This window comes from Protomyctophum parallelum, assembly GCF_964188405.1.
Source record: "Protomyctophum parallelum genome assembly, chromosome: 13".
Taxonomy (NCBI): domain Eukaryota; kingdom Metazoa; phylum Chordata; class Actinopteri; order Myctophiformes; family Myctophidae; genus Protomyctophum; species Protomyctophum parallelum.
The window spans coordinates 50022125-50043351 of NC_139708.1; the positions used below are offsets into that span (position 1 = coordinate 50022125).

Below are 21227 nucleotides of genomic sequence, written 5' to 3' on the forward strand. Positions count from 1 at the left end.
CTTATCAGACAAGTCTGATAACACTCTGGAGCTATCACCCCGTTCATTGATTGGTCTAGAAGTTGGGTAAACCACAGGGAGGCGGGGTCAATCATTAAGGACATCACCTTGAGTATGCATGGCCTCAACTCTTATTATCACCGTTTTATGATTGTTTATTGTTTATAAGGATCCCCATTAGCAGTTGCCTTGACAAAAGCTAGTCTTCCTGGGGTCCGACACAGACAAACATTTAACATTTAACAAAGGCAATACTTACAATTGTTTACCAAACACCAACTCAAAATAAAACATAGTAAAATAAAAATATAAAATAAGAAATAAAAAACATGAGATACCACCAGCCTCAAAGAGGGAAGAAAGAAAAGCACCCTGAACAAAATAACATGCATTTCTAAAGCAATAGGCTTGTTCAGTGACGTCATCCTAACCTCACGGAAAGTTGCGCAGCGGCGTTTGCGCATGCAGCAGCACTGTCTGCACGACTGACTGCACGGCAGAGAGAGAGAGAGAGAGACGCAGGCAGCCATTTCCCTCTCTCTCCCATGCAACAACAATCCGCGGCCAGCCAGCTGCACAGACAGACGGCCTAATTACAACTAAGTATTTGCGCTGAAGAATTGACGATTGGTTTTCATATGTGTTATTTATTTCAAGAGAATATATATATAACCAGAGCTCAGCTTGAGATAAAACTTAGTTTTGCCTCTCAATGCAATTGGAACGTGAAAACTGAAGGAAAAAAAATGATGTGCCAAAATATACAGCAGAGCGGTTGTAGTGGCGACGCTGCGATGATGCAGCAGATGCATGTGAAAATGGAAACGGTCGACGAGAATGCAACAACTGCGTTCGTGCTGGGCAGCCAGGAGTCGTCTGCGCCAGGCTGCGATCAGGACAGCGCTGCGTACTGTAAGGACAGCGCTGCGTACTGTACCTACACAGAAGCCGGAGAAGCCTGCAGCCCGAGTCCTACTGATGATAACCTGGAGCTGGCGGACCCGCAGCACGCAGCCAGTACTATACTACTGTGTGAGTTGAATAACTACTAGTAGTACACAAACATTTCATTGGTATAATTGTTTTTATAAGGAAAGGAAAGGTACTATGTTTACCCAGGGTAACTGGACTAAGGAAAGGAAAGGTACTATGTTTACCCAGGGTAACTGGACTAAGGAAAGGAAAGGTACTATGTTTACCCAGGGTAACTGGACTAAGGAAAGGAAAGTTACCATGTTTACCCAGGGTAACTGGACTAAGGAAAGGAAAGGTACTATGTTTACCCAGGGTAACTGGACTAAGGAAAGGAAAGGTACTATGTTTACCCAGGGTAACTGGACTAAGGAAAGGAAAGGTACTATGTTTACCCAGGGTAACTGGACTAAGGAAAGGAAAGGTACTATGTTTACCCAGGGTAACTGGACTAAGGAAAGGAAAGGTACTATGTTTACCCAGGGTAACTGGACTAAGGAAAGGAAAGGTACTATGTTTACCCAGGGTAACTGGACTAAGGAAAGGAAAGGTACTATGTTTACCCAGGGTAACTGGACTAAGGAAAGGAAAGGTACTATGTTTACCCAGGGTAACTGGACTAAGGAAAGGAAAGGTACTATGTTTACCCAGGGTAACTGGGTCAGGAACTTGTTTACAGCCAATCTAACTGGGATTGTTTTTAACAAGCAAGCCAGTAAAGAGAATACAAAGATAAGGTGCTACAGTTTGGTCATTTGGCTTTGGTCTCATGCAGTTTAGGCTATTACAGTCTTGTTTTGACAAATTGATTGCTATTATTAATTGGACATCATATCTCATATAATAAGCCCTCACCAGCTGGTTGATTGATGTTATTTCTAACTGTCACTGCAATACATTTACTAGACTTCCTCGTCTCAATTGGTCTCTCTCTCTCTCTCTCTCTCTCTCCCTCTCTCTCTCTCTCTCCAATAGACCCTGTGAGCACAGAGAGGTTCTTCCCTGCCTCAGGTGATAAGAAAAATCTACTCTAAGTTAGCTCTAGTCTGTGCATGCTCACTCGTGCGTGCGTGTGACATGCTTGATGTAACCTTGCTGCACCATCATTTGTGACAAATCTATTTTGTGAGGACAAATGATACAAAATATATAGTGTGTGTGTGTGTGTGTGTGTGTGTGTGTGTAGGGGGCAGGGTACTTTACTACAGTATAAAAAACCATAGTGGGTGGTTAATATATGCTCAATGAACTATATTGTTTCATATTTTATTTTCAAACAAAAGTAAATGATGTTAACAACAACATGCATGCATAGTCGTCTACTCTTGACTTCGACAGCTTTTAATTCAATTTCATGATATCTATGAACCCCCCCCCCCCGCAGCCTCAGAGAAGAGCTTCGCCCACAGCTCAGACTTCTGTTCCAAGGCCGTCATGTATCTGATCGAGGGGGTGGGGCGCCGCTGGGGGCTGTACGAGACCCGGGAGCGCTCGCAGCTCTTCCAGAGCGTCCAGGACGAGATGGCGGCCAAAGGCTACGTGCTTCCCGTGGAAAAGATCCGCCGCAAATGGAACAACCTCATCGTCACCTACAAGAGGGTGAAGGACCGCAGCCGAGAGACGGGCCACGCCAAGACCTCCTGGGAGTTCTTCGATGTGGGTGGCGGTGCAACGCTCAGGGGACAAGAACCCACTGTTTAGGCCTGAAGAAAATGTCTTCTAAATCCTGACAGTTTTCTGAAATAACCTATGTTTCTAGGCCTACGTATATCACAGTTATATCATGGCCTGGAGTTTTAAGAGAACATTTGTGGTCGGGTGTGTCAATTCTGCTAAAAACCGATTCCTCCCCTGATCTCTTGTTTCCATGTCTCTCTCTCTCTCTCTAGCTGATGGACGCCACACTCAGTGACACCGTCGGTGTCCAGGTCATGCACAGCAGCAAAAGTAAAAAGACCAGCAAAGCCGTCTCTGCGACGGGCTCCGTTCCTCTGTTGAAGATCGCCGCCAAACCACACCACGTGTCGGAGCTCGGCGCCCCCGACATCATCCCCCCCTACGATGACTTCACCCGCCCACTGTCGCCCGCCACCGCTCACATCAGCGACGACATCAGCGGCGACGCGGTGCCTGTAACGTCCGTTTCCCCGGCGGCGCCAGAACTCAAGCCCGGCCTCATCCTCCTAAACGGTGACATCACCACTGCTAGCGTCTCTCTGTGTCCGTCACTTGTTTCGTCAGCGTACGCCGCGGAAACGCTTCCTCCTCTTCCGGCTCCTTCCCGTTCCTTTGAACTGACCGCCAACAACAACTCGCATCCCCCCCGTGTCAGAGTCCGCAGCAGCGCCAGACTTAAAGCCCCGCCGATGCTCCGGCCTGCCCGGAGGGGGGGCGGAGGAGGGCAGGAGGGGGGCCGGGCTCCTCCCCCCCCGCAGCCGTCGTCACAGCGCAGCAATCACAACATCCACGCCCTCTCCTCCTCCTCCTCCTCGCCTTCCACGTTCTCCTCACAACAATCCCCTTTTCCGACCTCCTCCTCCTCTGGCTATGACGCGTCGAGGACAGACGGACAGCCTCAGCAGACGGACGCAGCAGAGCAGTCCTCCCTGCTGCAGGAGGTCCTGCGCAGGCAGGAGGAGCAGGCCTACCTGGAGCAGGCGGCCGGCCGGAGGGCCGACGCGCGGGAGAGGAGGCGCGAGAGGAGGGAGGTGCGCATGGCGGAGTCACTGGGCAGGATCGCCACGGCCCTGGAGCTGCTCTCCTCCAAACAGGACACGGTCATCGCTCTGCTACAGAGACTGGCAGAGCGGAAGTGATGCCTCCTTTACCCCTCTCCTCCTCGGGTCACTTTGCTACAGAGACTGGCAGAGCGGAAGTGATGCCACACACCGTGGCATCCTTTAAGGCCTATTCATTCATAGTCTGGATTTTCGGTGGTGAGCTGACCACCGGAGCTGAAATAACGTTGAGCGGTGGTAAGTTAAAAACAGAGAGAAGGGCTGGAGCGGAGGCGGTGGTTTGCTCTTCACCGCGGCTCGTGACGTCATGTTGTAGTTCGGTGGTCACCCCACCACCGGAAATCCAGACTATGTATGAGCCTTTACCCCTCTCCTCCTCGGTCACTTATCTACAGAGACTGGCAGAGAGGAAGTGATGCCACACAGTGGCATCCTTTACCCCTCTCCTCTGTCACTCGCACCAGGCCGTTTTGGCCCTTACTTAAATCATCCATAGATTTTTCCCACATAGAGATTTACAAGAATACTTATCAATTATTGTCTAGAATCAAGCCATCCAGGATCCTGGTGATTCATTTATCATGACCATAAAACCTTCATGATAAATATTATTTTTGTAATTTCTTTGAATATTTAATGATATGATAATAAATATGCTTTGTTTAGCATTTTATATTTTCACAATTTCAAAGGTGCTGTATGTATGGTCATGGCTTTATTCACCAGGATCCTAGATAGGCTTGATTCTAGGCTTAAAATCATTGATATAAATATTTTTGTAAATCTCTATGCGAAAAATGAATGGAATGGAAACTCACGCCCACTGCTATGCCCTATAGACCGATTCCGTAGCGGTTTCATGGTCGCAGCCTACGTATTTCCTGTAGGCGGACTCGACGTAGCTGCGGGGGTAAAACCCTCACCAGGCGCACCTCTTCCACTACAGTGAACAACAGAGTGACTGATGTTAGTTTGCCTCAAACTTTACTCCTTTACCTGCTTTTTTACTAACACTAACATTACAAAGATGCCCAGAACATCGAGATGAACCTGTGTAGTTTATGGCTGCTCCAACAGTAGTGGCAACATAACAAATAAAATAAAACGGAATGTCTAATATCCACCGCGATGGCTGAGACCAGAGCCATTGAGTAATGGTTGAGACAAAGCAGTGAAGAATCCTGCAAGATACATAATTTCAGTCTTACCCAATACCCAATCTTTCTGTTTTATGAACACAAGGCTGCTGTATTTTATACCTCATACTAAGCATTTAAAGTATGAGGTATAAAGTACAGCAGCCTTGTGTTAATAAAACATAAGAAATATTTGGTATTGGGTAAGACTGGCGTTATGTATCTTTCACTGCTTTGTCTCAACCATTACTCAATGGCTCTGGTCTCCGCCACCGTGGTGGATATTAGACATTCCGTTTTTAGCAGCCATAAACTACACAGGTTCATCTCGATGTTCTGGTCATCTTTGTAATGTTAGTGTTAGTAAAAAAGCAGGTAAAGGAGTAAAGTTTGAGGCAAACTAACATCAGTCACTCTGCCGTTCACTGTAGTGGAAGAGGTGCGCCTGGTGAGGGTTTTACCCCCGCAGCTACGTCGAGTCCGCCTACAGGAAATACGTAGGCTGCGACCATGAAACCGCTACGGAATCGGTCTATAGAGAAGTCAGAGCAAAATGGCCACCGTGGTAAATATGGGCCATTGGCTCCTCCCCTATTTTGTATGCTGTACAGTATGTATCGTCACTCTAGGAGTGACGTTTAAGCTGAGCAATGGCTCCGGTATTTGTGCTCTTTTATTTTATTTTTGTTGTTGTTTTTAAGAAATCTCCCAAGTGCCCACTAACGTTCCGGAACTAAAGTGTCCACTCTTCTGAATATCTGGCTGACCCGGTTGCTAATATTATACAACTTTGTACACAGTGTGTGTGACCTTCCATATCGGAATCTACAGTATACATACATTAAATTTGTTTTAAGGAAGTCGATCTCACTTTGTTATTATAACGCTTAACATTATTGTAAAACCTTCACAATCACATCATACATATTACACACACACACACAGGATGGAATTATACATGAAATTACATTCTACAAAGTTGATAAAAAAAAAGAAAAACACCTCTTTGATTGATACGGACGGTGTTTCTTTGCAGACATTGACAGCTGTGCCACAAGGAGGCACCAGCACACACAGTTCCATACATCCTCAAATGAGATGAATGTTTTATGGTCTATAATTGTTTTTATTTTATTTATTGGTTACAAAGTTTAAGCACTGCACTACTACTACTTTTGCATACAAACCTTTTTTCTTTATAGCATACAGTAAAATCATGTCATTGTTATGGAGACTGAATGAACTATGTCCATTAGCCTGGCCCTACAGTATGTATTTACGAAGACATGCCAGTATGCTTAACTAAATCTACTATATAATATAAACGTTAAAATACAAAGGGACTTTGTCCAAACATAGGCTTGTACATGAACAAACATAGGCATACTAGGCCTATCGCCAGTCCTATCGGTCACAGTAAAGCACAAACTGCCATTACCCCAAATACAATGAGTAGAAAGACAAAAATAATCTATGGTTAGTTCCAGCTGTCAGAACTCATCTCTGGGTCAAACCATATAGGCTGAAGTATTATGTGTACAATTATGACATGTGTTAAGGCATAAGCTATCAAAATATACATCACATGAGCATGCAGTTGGTGGCCTCAGCCTTCTGTCCTGCATTCTTCTCTTCTTTATGCCACAGCTCCATTCTCTCCTTCTCCAGCTCTTCACCCTGGTAGTGCTCCCGTAGACTTCTCTCCTCTCGGCTGATCTCCTTTTCTCTCTCTGCAAGGATGTTCTCCTGTGTTTCCCTGATCTTCCTCTCTTTCCGTGGGTACAGGTCCGTGTGGTAAAATGGCCGCCTCCATTTAGAGCCACCAGGGTCTGGACTTTGGACAGTACTTCCACCTGCTTTGGGTCTTCTGCATTCTTGTTGTTGAAGACGTGAAACCCACCCACTTGCATATGAAGTTGCGGAGGCTCTCATCGCCTTCTGTGATCATATTGTTTATGGTCTTTCCCTCCAGGCGGTCTCCATGGGTGAACAACACGATGGTGTAGTCCCACACCCTCTCACCGAACATGGCCTCCATCAGCTTGTGGGTTTCTTGATCTTCTTGAGTCAATCTTCCTAATGGGATCACATGCACAAAGGCATGAGGTCCACCCTCCTGGAGTTTGACACGCTTTAGAATGTCTCTAACGGCTTCCTCCATGTCACGGTCGGTCTCAAAGAACCCTGGTGTGTCGATCACATCCACAGGTGTGTCGCTGATGGTTACAGAGGCCTTTTCACATTGCATAGTGACTCTTCTGAGCTTCATGTCTGCTTTAACCCATTCTGAACGGGCATCCATTTTGGTGTCAGCATCATGTTATGCTTTAGCTATTGAAAAATAGCAGATCTACAAGCTCATATCGCGCCACCGAGTGGCGCGATACGAGCTTGTAGGTCTGCTATTTTTGAAAAATCGAAGACACTTTTAGAATCTGATCTCAGGTCAGAATGGGTTAATAATGAAACTGTCAGGATGTAGAGGACATTTTTAGAATCTGATCTCAGGTCAGAATGGGTTAAACACCTCTCGCCCCAGTATGGTGTTCCCACTTGAACTCTTCCCTGCTCCACTCTTCCCAAGCAGCATGATCCTCAAGGCCTTTCTCTCTGTGAATTCAGCAAATTTAGTTATAAAATACCTGATATCTCATCAAAGATAACATTTAGCAGTTTAGCAGTACCCATTGAAACACATTTTTGTTTAGCATTGTGGATGCCCAGTATGGAAGATCCCTGCCCATCATGCAGCTTGATGAATAAAGCAAGGGACATTCAATCCCTCTCAGGCATACAGACAGAACAGAACCACCAGCAAAAATGATATGATGGCATGGGTAATGGAGCTGTTATTTTATTGAATTTGTATGGCTGAGTAAGTCATGTGTTGCCGTCCAGTTGCAAAGAAGCTGGGGGGTAGCAGTTATACAACATACGATGCAACTTGACATTATGTGGTGCTTCTGTGGCCAGAAGTGAAGGGGCTACAGCTGCACTCTATAGGCTCCTAAACATGCAATTCCAGTTTGGCACATGCATGTGACATGTCACACACACACACACACACACAGCCTATAAGATTTAGACTCTCGTAGATGTATTTATCGATTCTGACATTTTCAATTTAAATACAATTTACATACAATCTTAGGCACGCACGCATGCACACACACACTGCATGTAGGATTAATTTATTGGAAAGACCTCTGACTGTCCTGGAGTTATAAACCTGTTTCTGTGATCACATAAAGACAAACAATATATTCACCAGAAAAAGGCCTTTCCCTATAATGTAGACGCTGCAATAACTTTTTTCGGTACTGATCCAACCAAGTCAGCTAACACTGACAACTACTGAGTCCTGTATTTAAATAATATTTGTTTCCTCTACTTATGTTCTGCTCCTGCACCTGCTGTTCTTCCTCAGCCATATGGATTCTGAAGTACAAACAGGAAAAGCGAAGATATTTAAACACAAAAAACACGAGTCATGTGGCATACTTTGGGTACAATTACACATGCTACATTTGGAAGGATAATAGATAATATATCGTTAATTTACCAAAAGTTAAACGATAGGAGAAGAAATGTTCATCCAACTATCCCTATCATTCGAGTGCACAAATCTCAGCTTTAATATAATGGCCTATAAAAGCCATTGAACAAAGGTCAATGCCCAACCCTACCCTATAGTGTCACTACAGTGTACAGTTTACCCACTTGATCTGTAAATTGTATAGTAATATACAATAATTTGTTTCACAAGATAATGCTGAAGTAAAGATAAGGTATATCATCAAAGATATGATTTTGAAAACACAGGACATGATGTTAAGTCCAAAGTGCCTAGGGACTCTGCAAGGCAGGGGCGTCCTACTCCCTGAGCCAGGCTTGCACTTGCAAAAAAATATATATATATATATATTAGAGCTGGGACTCGATTAAAAAAAAATCAAATTAATCAGAGGCTTTGCGATTAATTAATCTAGATTAATCGCATTTTAATCGCATATCATTATTTGACCCGAGAACAGTGAGAAAGCAATTTTTTCAAATGGATTTTGGTATACTAGTGAATCAATGAATAGTGAATACATAAGTTTAAGCAATAAAATATTGTTTTTGTAGTAATAGGGGTAATAATTGTTCATTGAATAATTGCACACAACTGTGCTGTAATCCACGCTACCATCGGATAGCCTTTTAAATCCTATTTCCAATCCACGGGGACAAGCAAAGTGATCTCAGCGGCTTCCCCCAGTCTGGTGAACTGTCTGCGGTTTCTGGTGGTGTTATTGTCTGAAGAGGACACGGACACTTGTTGCGCAGGTCCGTCTGAAAACTGTCCAGTGACAACGTTCCGCGGTGAAAAAAATAGTGCGATTAAAATGCGTTAATGCGTTATAGATGATGATGATGATGATAATGATGGTGAAATGGCACGACTCAGTGGACGTAAAAGGTAGAGTTCAGCGCTGCGTTTGAGGTGATGGTGATTGGATACTGTAGGGGGAATTCTGTTGCCTATAATACTTGGGATGATGCATGGATGGGTGTCAACAGGAGTATTTATAGTCATCATGTACTTTGTAGTATTGTTATTGTTGTTATTTGGGACGGGAAAGGTGTGTGCATGTTGAGGTCCGAGCCCAGTGGAGATGGGGCTGGGGAACAGGGTGGATATATGCTGGGAAGGACCGGGGCCAGGGGCAGGGGGACGTCAATAGTAGACCCCTAGGCGTAGGCCCCCTAGGCTAGGGAGTCAGTTTTTGATGGGGTAGGGAATTCCACATTTTGGTGGCATAATAGTGTAAGACTGAACAGTTCCGAGGGAGAACAGGAGGGGGAGCAAGAGGAGAGGAAGAGAAAAGATTCCATTCATGTTTTTGTTCTGTTGCCGTGCCTGTACCACGTTGTTTATGACTGAGTAAAAGTTTGTTCTAAACTGACGTCTCGTTCTTATGATAGCACCCAAGTGTTATACTGGTGGCAGCGGTGCTAAAGAACCAGCCCAAAGGAATATTTGAACTCTGTTTCAACGTCGTCAGGAGGAGGACTTGTTGTGAGTACTTTACTGTTGTTTAGCGAAATTAGCAATTATAGGTAGGCTACTCCGCAGCAAGTTTTGCCGGCTGAAAAAGAAAAAGGTAAAAAGAAAGGAAGAAGAAGAACACAAGAAAGGAGGAAAGAAAGAACAAAAACATGAACTTTTCTCTTCCGCTCTCTCTCATCCCTCTCTTCCTCTCCTCTTGCGCCCCCTCCTGTTCTCCCTCGGAACTGTTCAGTCTTACAATCACTCCCCCTCCCATCAAGAAATGTCCACATTTCACAGTGACCATGAGAACAGAAAGATTACAATTAGAACACATTAACCTTAGCACCTAAAGGTCAGCCTGTGCAAACGAAACAAAATTGCAAAATAACAGATCTACAAGCTCACAATGTCAAATGCATGTAGGTCGGATTAATTTACTGGAAAGACCTCTGACTGTCCTGGAGTTATAAACCTGTTTCTGTGATCACATAAAGACAAACAATATATTCACCAGAAAAAGGCCTTTCCCTATAATGTAGACGCTGCAATAACCATTTTCGGTACTGATCCAACCAAGTCAGCTAACACTGACAACTACTGAGTCCTGTATTTAAATAATAGTTGTTTCCTCTACTTACGTTCTGCCCGAATCTGCCGGCACCTTCCTTTGCCATGTTGTTTGCTGTCATTACAAAGCCCTCAGCCATATGGATTCTGAAGTACAAACAGGAAAAGATATTTAAACACAAAAAACACGAGTCATGTGGCATACTTTGGGTACAATTTACACATGCTACATTTGGCCATATAATGGCCTATAAAAGCCATTGAACAAAGGTCAATGCCCAACCCTACCCTAGTGTCACTACAGTGTACAGTTTTCCCACTTGATCTGTAAATTGTATAGTAATATACAATAATTTGTTTCACAAGGTAATGCTGAAGTAAAGATAAGGTACGTATATCATCAAAGCAATATATATATATATATATATATATATATATTTTTTTTTTCATCTCATTATGTTTAGACAGAAAGGACATGCAGTTCTTTAAGATTAATTAGATAATAAATGACAAACACTTGGGAAGATGCCAAGATTGAAGTCTGAAAGTAGGTTACACTTACAATAAGAATAATCTCTCAAGATTAGTTTCAGAATCCCCCCCCCCCCTTTTTTTTGCAGATGGGTTCCCAGATTGCAATAAGAATGACATCAGGGCTTCATACAAAATAATAGCCACCAGGGAGACTTACCAGGCATGGATGCTGGTAAATTGTTGAATAAACTGACCAACATAATGACAGAGCACCAGGGCCGGCTGTAGCCTGGCCCACTAGGGTGGGCAGGACGAATATATGGGGGTGCATCCAGCACGCACCGCACAGCGTAAATAATCCCCCGACATGCATAGAAAACTATGCTATCATCTCAGATTATCTATCTATCTATCTATCTTCTCCTTCTTTGATCAATAGTAACCCACCCTGTTGGCAGTGGCGTGCACAGACATTTGGAGGGGCAGGTGCTCAAGTGAAGAAAGAAAAGTGCACCTTGTGGAGCGCGTGGAACCAACCGGTTGCCTTAATGGTGTGTGAGATTTATAGATTTTGGGGCATAAATAATATATTGGAAGTTTTTAATCCAGAATTGATCAATGTCACCATGGGCCACATACTATACTGTACAAAAATAAAATGAACAAAACGAACATTCAAAAGGGCACATTGCTGTCCAGAGGGCAAAAGGGCAGGTGCTCTAGCACCACCCAGTGTCTTATGTGCACGCCACTTCCTGTCGGTTAACAGCACTTATGGCAAACAGTGTTCAGATGGGTTAAATTTCTCTAAAAATGCTGCCCACCCAATCAGAACTGATAAATGGTATTTATGGTATATTTTGTGGTTTTATATTGGCTACAAATAAATATTCTCCATAACTTTTGATTGGGTGGGCACCGCACATTTCGGTGGGGTCTGCACACCCCTGTCCCCTCCAGAACCAGCCCTGGTGGAGGTGGGGAGACTGGGAGGCCCCTGCTACTGAAATAAACACACCTGTCCCCTCCAGAACCAGCCCTAGTGGAGAAACTGGGAGGCCCCTGCTGCTACTGAAATAAACACACCTGTCCCCTCCAGAACCAGCCCTAGTGGAGAAACTGGGAGGCCCCTGCTACTGAAATAAACACACCTGTCCCCTCCAGAACCAGCCCTGGTGGAGGTGGGGAGACTGGGAGGCCCCTGCTACTGAAATAAACACCCCTGTCCCCTCCAGAACCAGCCCTAGTGGAGAGACTGGGAGGCCCCTGCTACTGAAATAAACACACCCCTGTCCCCTCCAGAAGCAGCCCTGGTGGAGGTGGGGAGACTGGGAGGCCCCTGCTACTGAAATAAACACCCCTGTCCCCTCCAGAAGCAGCCCTGGTGGAGGTGGGGAGACTGGGAGGCCCCTGCTACTGAAATAAACACACCCCTGTCCCCTCCAGAAGCAGCCCTGGTGGAGGTGGGGAGACTGGGAGGCCCCTGCTACTGAAATAAACACACCCCTGTCCCCTCCAGAAGCAGCCCTGGTGGAGGTGGGGAGACTGGGAGGCCCCTGCTACTGAAATAAACACCCCTGTCCCCTCCAGAACCAGCCCTAGTGGAGAGACTGGGAGGCCCCTGCTACTGAAATAAACACACCCCTGTCCCCTCCAGAAGCAGCCCTGGTGGAGGTGGGGAGACTGGGAGGCCCCTGCTACTGAAATAAACACCCCTGTCCCCTCCAGAAGCAGCCCTGGTGGAGGTGGGGAGACTGGGAGGCCCCTGCTACTGAAATAAACACCCCTGTCCCCTTAGAACCAGCCCTGGTGGAGAGACTGGGAGGCCCCTGCTACTGAAATAAACACACTATGGCAATGATTACCGGAATATTGGAATACAGAAATATTTAGCATTGATTAAAAGTAAGAAATCATAAATGAATGGAGAAAAAAGAAGAAAAGGGAAAGAATATACTGTGTATAAATTTAATTGAGAGTCTGTCCAGGGCTTCAGTGAGGTGCATATAAAGTTAATGCGAGGCCAAAACAAATATTATGGAATACTGTAATCAAGTATTTGTTCATTTTAATTGACTGTCTTACGTCAAACGGTGAATACCAGCGGTCAAAGGGCTTTTATTGCAGATGATTAAAGTACAGTGTCCTTTGTCCTTAATAATCATGCTTTTATATTGTTTATGCAGTATATAATAATCTGTCCAACAGCAACATCCTGCTGCTTCCTGCATTATGTGCTAGTTCAAAACAGGTGGCACACACAGGACTGTTGAGTGATATCCAACGAGCCATTTATGACACAAAAACGTTACAGATTGAAAGAGGATAATTCAAGATTTCTGTACAGCTCCAATATTGGTGAGTTTGTTTAATAAAATTTGATAGGACATTTCTGTTGAAAATGAACGGGCTGTCAATGGGAAGTTGCACCTAGTTGGCACCTTGCTGGCAAGATGGCTGCGGTCTGAATATTGTCAATTGACATCCCATTGATCCAAAATTGCCTTTCCGATCTGCTTGCATTAAACGACATTAAACTCACCATCAGTGCAGCTGTATGGAAAGCTTGAATTATCCTCTTTCAAACGGCAAAGTGTTTGTTTCAGAAAAATCCACCGTAAACATGTTCTGAGCTACTTTCTGTAAAGAAATTCCGTGCCGTGATAGTTTTTTCTAAGTGTTGGTGTTCTGGCCTCAGTGCTTTGGCCTCAGTGTTTTAGCACCCTCTATGGGCAGGCCAATGTATTTTGTTTCTTCTTTTCTGCACAGAGTTCTTCCTGTTAATTACTCCAGGTGCTGCCTATTGAGTGTTAGCAATCAAGGCATAATCTGCTGCAGTGCTGCTGTGCAGGGAGTTTAGGCTCACTCAGTGTGAATTCAGCTCAGTTTGAGAAGCCAGCTACATTCGACAGTCATGCTTTTTGTTTGTGCTTAAAGAGTCAAAGATTGTAAGTACATGTAGAACTTTTCCGAATACATTGTTAATGTTATGTTTCATTGAAAGAGTGGCGTATTTGGAGTTATGTGTTTAATACGGTTTGTTTCATACTCAACTGTTTTACTTACCTGTTACTGTGTAAAGATATTACAGCAGCAGCGATACAGTGCTACATTGATATACAAATATTATTTTATTGATGTACCTTCATTTCTGTGATGTTTATGTGAATTGTGTCGTATTATGGGATATTTACAAATGCTCTTTTTTCTGTCTTTTGTCACAGTTTTACAGTTTAACTTCTATATAAAAGACTTGTCAAGATCCACTCCTCTCTGACTGCTTTTTATGGAAGGATGTTTAGCTCACTGCATAGCCGCACACGCAATCACACATACGTGTGGTGAGAGCAGAAGAGTTGGAGTGTTTGGAAACTCAGATGAGGAACGTGCATAATAACAACCACTTCTACTTCTGTCTATTCCCCTGCAGTATTGGCCTCCTACGCCTCTGCTCTGCCTTTGGTTAGACTCTACGACCACACCTAGCTCACAGAATGCGTCGTCTCCAACCTCAACATCCCAGCTGTGAGTCCCTGAGTCCAAGCCCTCAGAGAGGAGCCCATGCAGGACAGACGCCGTGCCACCAGTCAAACCTCTCTGGGTTGTCGGGAAGCTTTCGTCCCCCTCCTCCATAACTCAACACTGGTCAGATCAACAGACAGGACGAGTCCTCCATGGGCAGAGTTGGGGTCCAGGATGACGGGAGTGTAGTCGACAGTGAACTTCATCTCTTCCCAGACCCTGGCTGACGGTCGGGTTTCCCAGGTGTTCGGCCACGTCTATCAGAGCTCCTGAGACGGGCTGTGGGTCCGGCGGTGTGAGCTGTACTCTCTCCACTGTGGTCTTGTAGTTCTGTAGGAATGCGTTCAGCTTTCAGCTCCTCCTCTATGTCTCTGATTGTGTTTGAAATGGTTGATATGTCTCTGTTCAGAGAGACCCTCGATCGTCTCCTTCATCATCTGACTCTTCTGCTGCTCTTCCTCCCTCGATGCAGTGATCCTGGCCTCCTCTTCATCATGTAGAAACTGACGAAGAGTCTTAAACTGTTCCTTCATCTGCGTCTCTGTGTTCTGGGCCTTTAATGTGTTCTGCTGCTTGGTCATACTCTGTTATAACTCTTTTAAAGGTACTCAGTTTCTCTCACAAAGGCTCCAGTGATTTCTGGACTTCCTCCTTGTAATCCAGTGCAGCTTCATCAACAGGTGTGCATCTGTGGTCGGTGTGTTTTGTTTAGAATCTCGACACACAACACACACTGGCTGTAGACATTCCTGACAGAACAGTTTGAATGTCTCAGCATGCAGACTGCAGAGAACCTCGGTCCATCTCTGAAGTCTCCTCTGTGTGAAGGTCTCACACAGGTTCTTCAGAGCCAGGTTAAGAGGAGCATGTCTCTCCTTACAAACCGGACATTCCTTAATTTGTGTCGTTCTCCACCACTCCTGCAGACAGGCGTTTGCAGAAACTGTGGCTACACGGCAGGAGAACAGGATCTGTAAAGACTTCATGACACACACAGGGCAGGAAAAATCCTCTTCTGTGAAAGACAATTTAGAAGCCATTTTGTCTCAGATCGAATTAAGCTACAAACTCAGTCTTGGTAACACTGGGAGACGCGGATGCTGAAGACGGAGCTGCCAAGGAAGAGGAGACCGGGAAGGCCAGACGGGAGGTTTATGGAGGCCGTCAGTGAGGGAGGACATGCAGAGATGTTTGGAGTGACTGAGGAGGTGTATGGAGGCCGTCAGTGAGGGAGGACATGCAGAGATGTTTGGAGTGACTGAGGAGGTGTATGGAGGCCGTCAGTGAGGGAGGACATGCAGAGATGTTTGGAGTGACTGAGGAGGTGTATGGAGGCCGTCAGTGAGAGAGGACATGCAGAGATGTTTGGAGTGACTGAGGAGGTTTATGGAGGCCGTCGGTGAGCGAGGACATTTGTGCACATGTAGCAGACCGATGGGACATCTATCTGCATACAATATATACATTAATCTACACATATTAATATATATATATATATATATATATATATATATATATATATATATATATATATATATATATATATATATATATATATATATACTAATAACAATTGTAGTTAATAATAATGGTATAATATATATGATAAACCATATCATATATATTATACCATTATGTCACTCACCTCATCTCCCGGTTGCGACAGCTGCCTTCACCTGAAGCACAGAGTGTCGGTGCTGGAGGGTAGAATCTCAACTCTCCACCAAATAAAGGATGATGAGATGTTCCTGGACTCCCTTCATACATCCTGCGTCATTCAGCTTGATGTGACTGTCCCCGCCGCCACCGGACTCGAACGTCCCCCCCGGTGTTCTCCCCCCAAGTCGCGGGAGCTCGATGCGACCCTCCCCGCCGCTGGATACGAACGTCCTCGCTGTTCCTCCAAGCCCCGGGATCTGGACGAGACAGTCACCCTCCGTCTCCCCCCCACTCACGAGGGTGCAAGACCAAAAATTACACCCTCGGCCTGCTCCACTCCTGGCCCATGGACAGTGATCCCCCGGGGAAAACATGGGAAGAAGCCCCCCCCACACGCACCCCCTCCCATACAATTAATCAATTCATTTTCTATTTTAGATATGAATGAGTTCCCCCCACTATACCCAGCCGCCCCGTCCAACGACCCACTGCCTAACCCATCATCCCCGGTCAACTCTTCCATAACCACTAGCCAGAAACCGTCCCGCCTCAATCTGTTAAAATCAGCTGTTAAACGCCGCTCGGTGGATCCCCTTGGGTCTCATCCTCCGAAGAAACCCACCCCCCTCACTCTGTCCAACACCTGGAAATGACCCACTACGATGCCGCTTCAGAAACCCACCACTCCATCCCCTTCAATCATTATCAGCGACACTGACACACCATCAACTGCACCCCCCTTACTGCATGATGATTAATCACAATAACCTGATTGCTATTCAACCACTACCACCACCCCCCCCCCCCCCCCATACACCCACTAGATTTGGACTACTAAATCCAAGATCTCTCAACAATAAAACTTTTCTTGTTCATGATTTCATTTTAGAAAACAAAATAGATTTTTTCTTAATAACAGAGTCCTGGCAAACAGACTCTGTAAATTTGATTCAGGCCACCCCCCCAAATTATTCATTCTTTCATGAACCTAGACGGTCTAGTCGTGGTGGCGGAATAGCAGCCATACATAAAGTCTCCTCCAAATGCTCACCCGCAAACTCACTTGGTACATTCACCTCCTTTGAAATGCTCAGTTTTATCATTCATGCTAAGGTTCCTGTTCTCTGCATTGTAATTTATAGGCCCCCCAAGTACAACGCCCGCTTCCTAGACGAATTCTCTGAGTTACTGTCATTTATAACCCCCAAACATGACAAAGTAATAATTATCGGCGACGTGAACGTGCACATATTCTGTCCATCTCACCCAATGGTTAAGGATTTTATCACCCTGACAGAATCTTTTAACTTCATCCAATCTATAAATGAACCCACTCACAATAAGGGACACACTCTCGACCTTGTTCTGTCCTTGGGCGTGTCTCCTTCCATCCTCAAAATTACAGACTTCCCTCCATCAGACCATAAAGCCATTGTTTTCGAAATCCAGATTGCCCCCTCCAGCTCAACCGTCCATCACCCAGCTCATCTGGCACGCGTCATTGATTCTACAACAGCCACCAAATTCTCAGAATTATTCCAGTCCTCCGCAACTTCCCCAACCGTTAACTCCTTTTCCCATGACCCAGCTGCATTGATCGATTATTTTAATAACACCTCCCTAGCCATTCTTGACTGCATCGCACCCCGCAAGGCAGTTAAGCCTCGTACAACAGGGACACCCTGGCTAAACGATGAGACCCGCCTCTTGAAGAGGTGCTGCAGAAAAGCAGAAAGAAAATGGAAAGCAGACAACCTGCACGTCTCCCTTGAGATCCTGAAAACTCTAATGGCGGACTATCAATCTGCTATTAGAGTTGCAAGAGAGAAATACTTCTCCAACATTGTCAAAAACAACAGCCATAACCCAAGATCACTATTCAAAGTAATAGACTCAGTCACAAATCCGGCCCCTATTCTTAATACTCAACTATCCCAGGAAAAATGTGAGGACTTTCTCAATTATTTCATAGATAAGATCCACAAAATAAGAACCCAAATAACCCCCAACAATAACACCTCCCACACCGCTCCAACCATCTCAGCTTATCTACATAACTTTCAACACGTCACATCTCACACATTAGGAAATATTATTCTTTCAATGAAATCCTCCACCTCGCAATTGGACTCTATACCAACCAAACTGCTAAAGGAAGTGCTCACCACAGTCTTACCCCACCTCCTTGCCATTATAAATGCCTCCCTATCCACTGCTATTTTCCCCGCTGTCTTCAAACACGCCATAGTACAACCCCTCTTAAAGAAGCCTAACCTAGATGCCTCGGAGCTACATAACTACAGGCCCATCTCCAAACTGTCATTTCTGTCGAAAGTTCTAGAAAAGGTCATATGCTCCCAGTTAACAACTTTCATGAACAACAATAACCTATTTGAAAATTTTCAGTCAGGTTTCAGAGCCCATCATAGCACAGAGACAGCACTCATAAAGGTCACCAATGACCTACTTCTCACCACCGATAACGGAGATTGTGCAGTACTGGTTTTGTTGGACTTGAGTGCTGCCTTCGACACGGTGGACCACCCCATCTTGCTCAACCGCCTGCAGACATGGGTTGGTTTGCAGGGAACAGCCCTGGAACTTATCCGATCATACCTGGCAAATAGGACTTTTTGCGTCACGTCCGGAGATGCCTCCTCCTCCATAGCCCCACTCACCTGTGGTGTCCCCCAGGGCTCCATACTTGGTCCCCTACTGTTTTCAGTTTACATGCTCTCCCTAGGTGTCATTATCCATAAACATAACCTCACTTTCCATTGCTATGCAGACGACACCCAAATATACGTCCCCATAAAGTCCCCTACCCCTGACAGTCTAGTCGCCCTTAAGGCATGTCTCCTGGACATAAATAGTTGGATGTCCCAAAACTTTCTCCAGCTCAACGCAAATAAAACAGAAATAGTTATCTTTGGCCCTCCAAGCGACACCGACATCCTAAAAAACAGCCTAGCAGACATGGCTATGAACATCACACCGGTAGCAAAAAACCTTGGGGTTTTCATTGACTCAGGCCTTAGCTTTAACACCCAAATAAAGAAAACCGTACAAGCATGCTTCTTCCAACTAAGAAGCATAGCTAAAATCAAGCCATTTTTAACAGTCCCCGACCTTGAAAAAGTTATTCATGCATTCATCACATCACGCTTAGATTATTGCAACGCACTATACCCTACACAGGCCTAACCCATAAATCCATTTCCCGCTTACAACTTGTCCAAAACGCTGCCGCCAGACTCCTGACAAACACCAGGAAACGGGACCACATCACTCCGGTCCTGGCTACACTTCACTGGCTCCCTGTTGTTTTTTGAATTGATTTTAAAATCCTTTTACTAACATTTAAGGTACAAATGGGCCAGGCACCCCAATATCTTGCCGATCTCCTACACCCCTATAACCCTCCCCGTACCCTTAGGTCCTCAGACGGGGCTCTCCTAAAGGTTCCCGAGAAATTTCATCGGGTAAACAAGGGAACACCCTCCCCAAAACCATCCGACAAGCAGATACCATTGCATCTTTTAAAACTCTTCTCAAAACATACTTGTTCAGAAAAGCATTCCCCCCTAGCCCCGTTGAATGTTTGTTCACTGAATTCTGTCGGTATTTTTATTTTTATTTTTATCTATTACATTGTTGTTGTTTTTATATTGTATATGAATATGCTTTCTGCTGTGGGTTCTTGATTTACTGTGCTGCATCCGTTTGGATGTGTTCGATTCTCCTGTGAATTTGTTGTGCAGCACTTTGTGACTTTGTCCAGAAAAGTGCTATATAAATAAAGTTATTATTATTATTATTATAAAAAGGTTTCACCGCTAGCCGTCTAATTTCTAGGCTACTCACAGGAGTGTGCATGGAAAGCCTGGTTAGGTGAGGCGAGGCGAGGTTAAGTCATCAGCTCGTGCACGCCACCTTTTGGTCACACCACCACGACCACACACACGCCCAAACAAGCACGCTGCTCTAGAGACAGTGTTTGTTACAACAAACCGTTTGTTTTAATATTAAACACCTCAAAGTGTAACTTGTATTGACATGTAGGCCAATGAGAAGCGGACGGGAGCTGGTGTCCATTGCCTACTATAGAACCCGGACGTAACGTAGGACTACAAGTGACTACAAAAGATTCGCGGGTAAAACTCTTGGCTGGGCGGAGCTTCACACCAGAAGGAAGTGACGCTGCCCCTCAAATACGGCTCAAGCGCGTTGAGATGGGTTTGCTCACAGTTTGTTTGGATTGCCACATCACACGTCGAGGTCGCCGTCGTCTGCAGGTAAACAATTAATCTTATTGAATACTTAACGCTGCTTTTGTTGTTCAAACATCTGTTATTTATATATATTATAAAAGTACAAGTCTGCTAAACCGTGTTCCTGTAGTCGAATGGTTAGGTTCGCTGCCTTGTAAACATCAGGGCCCGTTTCACCTGCCTGTCGAGGCATGAGTTTCTTTTCCTTTGTTCAAAAACAAACTTATTATTTTCACATCTGGTCAATAGCTCCATTCTTTGTTCACGGACCACCGTAAGTAAGTAATCGACTAGATGTGAAAAGAGTTTTGTTTGTTTGGTAAGACAACAAACATTCTTTGAAGTCGGCGGGAAGCAAACAAACAATCTTTGTCATTGGCGGGAAGCAAACCCGGGTCCTCTTGTACGCCAACGTATAAAAACAACATCGGCACGGTACATACATGTTCTTCTACATTCTCTAATTGTGATGTTACTTATGTTATTTATACAAGTTACTACTCCCTTGATAAACCAAGAACAAGCAAACAAAAAAGTAGCAATCTTCTACATTCTCTCTTGTGTAGTTTTTTGGAGATTAAGTAATGAAGATCTACTATTGGGGTCCATTTGGTTACCTAAATTAAAGGTATATTCAGTGATTTAACTCAAAAAACCTTAGGTTTCGTTTTTGGCTGGGACCCAAGCCTTTCATCCAATCAGGATAGAGAACCAAAAACGAAACCTACGGGTTTTTGACCCCCAGGGGTTAACTGGGGACAGGGAGGAACTCCTTATATGGTCAGCACACTCTATAGTAGAGAGGATTATCACAACAAAACAAAAAAATAAGTGATATTTGAATTAAGTTAAA

General features: G+C 44.8%; 2 protein-coding genes across 2 annotated transcripts; one reads left to right on the forward strand and one right to left on the reverse strand.

Moving 5' to 3' along the window:
* Positions 1–818: 818 nt before the first annotated feature.
* LOC310868748 (uncharacterized protein) lies at positions 819–3853 on the forward strand (the record flags this gene model as incomplete). The annotated part of the gene is made up of 4 exons (XM_083779208.1): positions 819–1032; positions 1948–1983; positions 2357–2628; positions 2862–3853. The coding sequence occupies 4 exons, from the start codon at positions 819–821 to the stop codon at positions 3786–3788; spliced, it is 1449 nt and encodes a 482-aa protein (XP_083635334.1). The 3' UTR covers positions 3789–3853.
* A 2574-nt stretch (positions 3854–6427) lies between these two features.
* On the reverse strand, positions 6428–15025 carry LOC310868749 (GTPase IMAP family member 4; the record flags this gene model as incomplete). Its single annotated transcript, XM_083779209.1, is given in 5 exon segments — positions 6428–6646; positions 6649–6747; positions 6750–7062; positions 7366–7456; positions 14860–15025. Coding segments are annotated over 5 exon segments (888 nt in total).
* Between the last annotated feature and the right edge of the window lie 6202 nt (positions 15026–21227).